At 41.5% G+C, this 7,535-nt stretch overlaps 1 protein-coding gene across 1 annotated transcript; it reads right to left on the minus strand.

Annotated features, from left to right (window-relative positions):
* Positions 1-5,139: 5,139 nt before the first annotated feature.
* On the minus strand, positions 5,140-7,069 carry LOC146700149 (U11/U12 small nuclear ribonucleoprotein 35 kDa protein-like). The gene is made up of 2 exons (XM_085471483.1): positions 7,009-7,069; positions 5,140-6,509 (listed from the first exon to the last, which is right to left on the minus strand). The coding sequence occupies exons 1-2, from the start codon at positions 7,067-7,069 to the stop codon at positions 5,965-5,967; spliced, it is 606 nt and encodes a 201-aa protein (XP_085327609.1). The 3' UTR covers positions 5,140-5,964.
* Between the last annotated feature and the right edge of the window lie 466 nt (positions 7,070-7,535).

Here is a 7,535-nt window from a genome sequence, read left to right on the forward strand (position 1 = left end):
TTACTGCAGTAGTCATGGTGTTCTGTTGTTCACCGGTGGCTGGCAGATAGAGCAGTAACCAGCTGGGACAATAAAGCAGATGAAGTACCAGAATGCTGAAACTTTGGTCCGTGAGTTCAGTCAGACAGGTTTAAAAGGGAATATGCTCCAAAATGAGAATTTTTATAAGTAATATTATTAAAATAAAGGCTGGATGACCATTTTTTAAAAACTGATTCAACTAGGTAATAAGTAAACTAGAAAGTTGGCCAGAGACTCCATTCTCCACTAAAGCCAACGATCTGTTTTTGAATTTAAAATAAAAGTGATCTGGATTCGCTTCACCTGTCCACCAAGCTTGACTTGGTAGTTTGTCTTGCTGACAGACAGGCATAAAATATCACCACCCGTAAGCTAGAAGTGCCGAGCTAAGCCTTGTTTCCAAAGTTAATGCGTTTAAATGTCTTGCAAGGGTGGCTGCACAGTACCAAGTGTGATGATGGCAAAATAAATTTGACCACAGCAGTGTTAAGTGACACACCAAGCCAAGAAAGGAATGGGAAAAAAGAAGGGGGGAAGAGAAAATGACAAGTTTCCCATTCAGTAGTTACCCTGGGGCATTTGGCTAGAACTCAGCAATGTTCCCTGCGTCTTTGACATGAATCCAGCATTACTTTTTTCACATTAGAGGGCTTGTTTGAGCCTGCACTTTTCAGCAGGTAGTCTTATATTTATGGAAAAACTCTTAAGTGATGCAATCCTTTTTAAGGTATTTTTTTGTTTATTGTAAATTCCTCACAAGCTTGCAAATCACTTACTATAATATATGACAACAATAATCTGAGGTGTTGGCGGAAGATGTCATTTTAAACCCTATTTGTCTGAGACTTTTACCACTATGTTGTGCATTTTCAGTATGTGAGTGTTATTTTTTTTATCCTTTTTATCCAATTTCCCCCAATTTTTATCCGTTGTTCTCCTAACCCACATACTGAGTATGTCTCGGTACAAGGTCTACCGAACCTCTGAATCTCGTGGTGCTTCTTTTTGTTTTTCGAATGTTTTTTTTTTTTTAAAGGGAGAGAGCGGCATGACAAAACTAATTTCAAAAAACAAAAACCCTCTGCATCTGGTGAAGAAAGTTAAAATTACAGAGTGAATCTTAGGCTTCACAAATGGGAACGAAGATGAAAATGAAAGCTGGGAAATGTTCTCAAGTCTTTCCAGGGTTAACATGGAGGTATCAGTCAGCAAAGCTCTGTTCCCACCACTGCACTCATCACCCCCCACACCACCCTCCCTCCCTCCCCTTGCACAAATAACTCCATTAGTTTCACGGCTCCCAGTGGGATCAAAGAAAGAAATACAGTAAAACATTGCATCGTTTTTTTCAAAAATGAAAGAAAGTTCAAACACTGAAAAGAGTAAAACAGAAATAGAAACAATGTCCTAGTCAAGAAATAACAAAAGGATTCAAAATTACCGTCATTATTTCTGATCTCGCTTTAATCTCGGTGCACATCACTAAATAAACAGACAGAAATAAAACTTTGTTTTGTTGTCACAAAAATCAGGTCTGTGTGAATGATTTATTGTCACTGCCATTACGCATATTTTATAGAATTTATATGCAAAGTAAACAAGCTGTGAAAAAGAGACCTAACTGGAAAGATTTCAGAAACTGTGAACAGCGTTGGGCTACATGTTCTGTGCTAACTGGAATCACTCCAAAGTAGTGGGTTTAAAAAAGGGGAACAAGAGTCAACAGTCTACGTTTCACCCTTTTTAGGATTCCTCCTCTACCCGGACACACCTGCTAAGATGGAGACCACATCACGTGAGGCTTTCTGCTTCAGGCCTATCCCAGACCAAGATCCAGGCAAAGGTCAACAGACTTGGCTCACCCTAGAGAGTAAACTCATCATGTCTGTATAAAGATAAGACTCATTTATGATGGCACGCAAGGCTGTGGCTTTCTGTTCAGTGCATGTGTGTGTCTTGGAAATGGTTTGGGCAGTGTGCTATGAGTGAGAAGGCAGAGATGGTAGAGATTATAAAGGTGATTTTGTGATTAAAGCTTAGATTTAAAAAAACCCTACACTGCCATTAAACTGAAAAACACTGTAATAAAGTATTTAATACCTCAAATAGAACATAAGAAAGACCATATAAGGTTAAATGTGAAAATGCTGTTATAGACACAGAGCATCTGGAGGAGTGATATTGTTTTCTCTGCTGTGCAGTGAAATTCCTGCCACTCTTACTCACAGACACAGGATTGGATTGCCCTCAGCAGTAATTATTTGTGTATGTGTTCCCGTGTCCTTCACACAGCTCTGCGACATCCAAAGCAAATGATTTATATTCATAAGAACATTTCATCTCATTTATGTATAAAGTATTATTCTCTCAAGATTAAAATGAAAAAAGCAAATAGTGTAATACATGTAGTATGATCAAGAAAGTAAGAAAGTTTATTTATGGAAAGTGTGATTACTGTTGATGAAATTCTGCCTTTAGCAAAGTTCTGATTACCCTTCAGCAGGCTGTAACACACAACAGGAATCTCACCATTCTCCTCCTGCATCCTCATGATAAACAGGAAGAGGAAACAGACGCGAGGACAGAGAAGTGAGAGGGAATGAGCAAGAAGGCAACCGTGATCACATGTCAGCAGCAGCAAAAAACGAACAGGAAACAGCCCAGATGCAGTCTCAGTATCAGAAAGACTTCCCTCCCCCATCCTCCTGCCACAGGAGGCGGACACCTGCTTTCCCGCAGCCTGACAACATTGGCATCAACCCTGCGTTCAGGTGAGAGCAGGTTTATCATCATCACAGTGTCCTTCATGTAGGGAGCAGCTACTCTGTGTCTGCGTGCTCTGATTCTTCTGATTCACAGGATCAACTTCAGCACGGTCCAAAGAGAGACTTACCCAGGCTGGCCCATCGTGAATGTCGGGTACGGTGGAAGGCAAAGACCAGCTAAGCATGACTTCTAAGTGGCAGTGGAAATCATCTTGCATGTTTGCATACATGCATGATTAATATTAAATGTCAAAGTCATATTTAACAAATGCTTGAAATTTGTCTTGTCCCAGCATGTATTCCCAATAATCATACAGTAATAAACACAAACCAGTGGAAAAAAGCCTCAGTTTTCAGTGTGTTTGACGTATATGTGTTTGCACTAACTTCATTGTCTCTTCGTATAAATAACACTACAATTGACAGCTTACTACTCAGAACATACTTGGAAATAAAAGTTGGTTCTACCTCTTGTTTTTTTCTGGTACATTAGAGAATTACCTTTTAATGAAATAAGAGATTCATTTCCCGTCATCTTTCATATTGATGACTTCAGAAATACTTGTGCACAGTTTAAGAATCCACCCAGTGACCCATAACCGAAAGCTGATTGACCTCACTGGGCAGGACCGAGGATCAGATGGCTGAGTAAGAGCTGAGTAGCTGGTCAGGGACTTCATCTGCTCTGCACTACCCGACTCACTGGACCCTCTACAGTTTGCATACCGCCACAACAGGTCCACTGATGATGCCATAGCCCTGACACTACACACTGCCCTGTCACACCTGGAGAAGAGAGACACGTATGTGAGGATGCTGTTTGTAGATTACAGCTCAGCATTCAATACCATCGTTCCCTCGAAGCTGGACAGGAAACTGCAGGATCTAGGACTGAGCAGCTCCCTCTGCAGCTGGATCCTTAGCTTCCTGTCTGACAGACAGGGGTGTGTACGGAGCCCTCTCCTGTACTCACTCTACACCTACGACTGCACAGCCACTAACAGCTCCAACATCATTGTGAAGTTTGCGGACGACACTACAGTGGTGGGTCTTATCACCAACGGTGATGAGACGGCTTACAGGGAGGAGGTCAGCGCCCTGACCCACTGGTGTCAAGACAACCATCTCACCCTCAACGTCGCAAAGACAAAGGAGTTGATAGTGGACTTCCGGAGGTGCAGAGAAGTACACACCCCCATCACCATCAACGGCGCTGCTGTGGAGAGAGTGAGCAGCTTCCGGTTCCTTGGAGTACATCTGGCTGAGGATCTTACGTGGTCAGTACACACAAACAAAACAGTGAAGAAGGCGCAGCAGCGCCTCTTCTTTCTCAGGAGACTGAAAAGATTCGGCATGAGCCCCCGCATCCTCAGGACCTTCTATCACTGTGCCATTGAGAGCATCCTCACTGGATGCATCACCACCTGGTATGGCAACAGCACCGCCTACAACTGCAAAGCTCTCCAGCGAGTAGTGCGGTGCTCTGAACGGATAATTGGAGGTGAGCTTCCCTCCCTCCAAGACATCTACAGGAAGCGCTGCCTGAGGAAAGCGGGGAGGATCATCAAGGACTCCAGTCACCCCAGCCATAAACTGTTCAGACTACTTCCATCAGGAAGGAGGTTCTGCAGCATCCGGTCCCGTACCAGCAGACTGAGAGACAGCTTCTTCCACCAGGCCATCAGACTGCTGAACACGTCATAGACACCTCAGCTTCACTACTGGAACTTCAACATTATGCACTCCACACTGTATATAAATGCCACTTGTTTTGCACATATTCAACTCTGTATATTTTATATATTTTATTATTATTATTATTATTATTATTTTATTTTATTTTTTTACTATTTAATTTGTAAAAATGTGTATACACACACACACACACACACACACACACACACACGTAGGAAAATATTTAGTATACACATCCAGAAATGCATACACTATTATATATTGTACATATATTTATTAGTTTCAGGTTGGCCATTCTTGTATTTTGCTCGTTTGTGTTGTTGTGTTTGCACATCTCTGTTGCTTGTGGGGCTCGCACACAAGAATTTCACTCGCATGTGCTGTGCCAGTGTGCCTGCACATGTGATGTGACAATAAAAGTGATTTGATTTGATTTTGATTTGATTTGAGTAAGCATTTGATTCAAATTCCTGAGTTGCATGTATATGGAAAAAGGAGTAAATGTGTTTGAATACTGAGTTTTCTTCCCTCAAGTATAAATCTTGCACAACACATCATTACCAACTCTGAAAACAGGGGTCACATGAGGCTACACTGGAAAACTACCCAACTTGGGAAATCTTAAACATGTTGCAACACTTTGACAAACAGTAACACCTTAGATTTCAAAACAATGACGAATTTTATTGTTTATGATATAATCTGATTTACTTTTTTTTTTTTAAAGAAATGGGGCTGACAATGTGCTCTTAAACTTATGCTTTTTTAAAAACAAAACAAAACTGCAAACTCATTTTACATTGCGAGTCACATATAGCCTTTGACCTTGAGTGGGCCGGACCAGCGAAACTTCCCTTTCTGTCAGTGAAAAGAAGTTTAACTATGCATTTAATCCCTGGAATATCTTAATATCAGAAAAAGAAATGCAGTTTTGTTTGTCTCAGTTTATCTACATGATAAACAACATTCTGTAGTAAATGGGGAAAAAAGTCTGTTGGGACTTAAATTGCAAGAAATAAAATTTGAATTGTATATGTGGGGTAATAATATTTATGATAACTGTATAAAAATACAGTTCCGATTTCCCAAAGCAATCCAATTGGACTCTTAAGCAGTGATTCTGGCTGCTGGCGCTCATGTTTGACATCCGGGATGTAAGCCTCATTTGGCTGGACACCACCCGTATTGTAATTTTTTCGCTAGAATAAAGACTTGTAAAAAAAAAAAAAACCCCAACAAAACACAACAACCCTACTTTGTCATTCCTGAGACTTCCCTGAGAAGAACTGAATATGACAGCCACAGGCAGAGTCCTGATTACCATACAGTACAATCTGAAGAATATCAGCATACAAAAAAGTAACCTTTCACACAAACAGTTATCCAAGTCACACACTCATTCACTGTCCTCCTTTGAAAGCCTTCAGCTGTGCTTTGAACCATCCGTCAGTCTTGCAGTACCGCTGAAGTGCAGCCACATGCTTCATCTCCGGTCCCGGTGCCTGCTCCTGTCTCCGTGCCTGCGGTCATCCCACTCTCGGCCTCTGTCCCGGTCATCTCTCCTTCCTCTGTTGCCCCACTCTTCTGTTCTGTGTCGGTCCCGATCGTCTCTGGCTCTCCCGCTTGGTCTGTCCCACTCCCTCCCTCCACCACCACCACCTCGTTCCTGCACCGGGTCTACCCCGAGATTGATGGGTTTACGGAAAGGCCTGTCCCTGCCGCCGAACCGCAGCTGTCCGGATTCCTTTTTCCCTCCAAGCCCGCCGCCGAGCCGCCGCGGCACCCATCCTTTAAGAGTCCTCTCTTGCTCAAAATCCACGAACACTTCATGCTGGTCGACCACCAGCTTGTTGGCGTCCCGGCGGGCCCGGACCACAGATCGCTCCTCTTTGTACTCAATGAAGGCATATCCTTTGGAGAAACCCGTGACAATGTCCCGGACCAGCCGGAGCCGCTGGATGTCTCCGTACTTAGAGAACACTTTGTGTAGTTTATATGAAGTAAGGTTTATTATAATAATAAATAATACTTTTTATAAAAATAAAAAGTTTATAAATAAAACTTTTTATTCATTGCACAATACTGTCACTTTTTTAAAAAAAATAATAATTTTATATAATTACACCATAATCAATAGCATAGATAGTGACAGATTAAAGGCAATAGCATTGTTGTGTTATTAAGCCATTGGTCCAGCATGTGCAACCAGGACACCGATTCCTTGATTCTACAAATCATTCTTCCATAATTCTTTTTGACAGTGCTGGTGGAAAGTGCCTTAAAACTTTTACAGATGTTAGACTGAATCGGACATTGCTAGAAAAAATATTAGAGCCCAACCTGATTCCCTCACTGTGAGAGTCACAGCATCCTGTCAGTGTATGTACTCCCTGATTAATATGGCAAGGAATGACTTATTTGAATGCCGCTTTTTTCACATCTCTGTAGGCCAGTCTTTTTAGCTACACCACAGAACTCTCAAATGTGCATTTATCTTGTACACAAACGCCTCACAGCTATACCATACCATCGACAGTCAGCTGTGGACACTCTCTTTCAGCATTTGGTTGCTGTGCACTACGTTTCATTTGGAGTCATGAGGGACATGTCTCTATTTCTATGTCCAGGACCAAAATATGTTGGTTGTAACAAGCGGTTATTTGAGTTACTGTTGCCTAATAAAATGGGTGGTAAGTGTATAAAATTATCTAAAAAGACTGAATGTCAAATGCTATCCAAGTTACAGGTGCCTGAACACTCTTGGGACAATGCATTACAAAAACATTCTTTAATAAAACACTGAAACCACAACAGCTTCTGCTCCACGGTGAATAACTTCTTACAAAAATTGTGAACATGCTTCACTTCATTTTTCTGTACAGTTCCATCTGATACACATGGTACAGTATCAAAAGGGTTTGGAAAGGTGAAACAAATTCTTCTATGTAGTTTATTTAAAAAAGAACTTTTGCTGCATAGATGCATCTAGTCTTGTTGTTCTAACAGCATAACAATTATACATAAAGGTTGAGAAGGTGTGCTCTTTAGCTCTGC

The sequence above is a fragment of the Copadichromis virginalis genome, linkage group LG10 (assembly GCF_057382275.1).
Source record: "Copadichromis virginalis isolate Kocher_CV1m ecotype Utaka linkage group LG10, C_Virginalis_male_GT1.1, whole genome shotgun sequence".
Classification (NCBI taxonomy): Eukaryota; Metazoa; Chordata; class Actinopteri; order Cichliformes; family Cichlidae; genus Copadichromis; species Copadichromis virginalis.

What these genes read in the sequence shown, in the direction of transcription:
- LOC146700149 (XM_085471483.1), bottom strand. Translation starts at nt 7,069, where the DNA reads ATGAAACGTAGTGCACAGCAACCAAATGCTGAAAGAGAGTGTCCACAG. An exon ending in TCCACAGCTGACTGTCGATG is followed by an intron (nt 6,510 to 7,008) that starts GTATGGTATAGC and finishes TTTTATAAAAAG; the next exon opens with TATTATTTATTATTATAATA.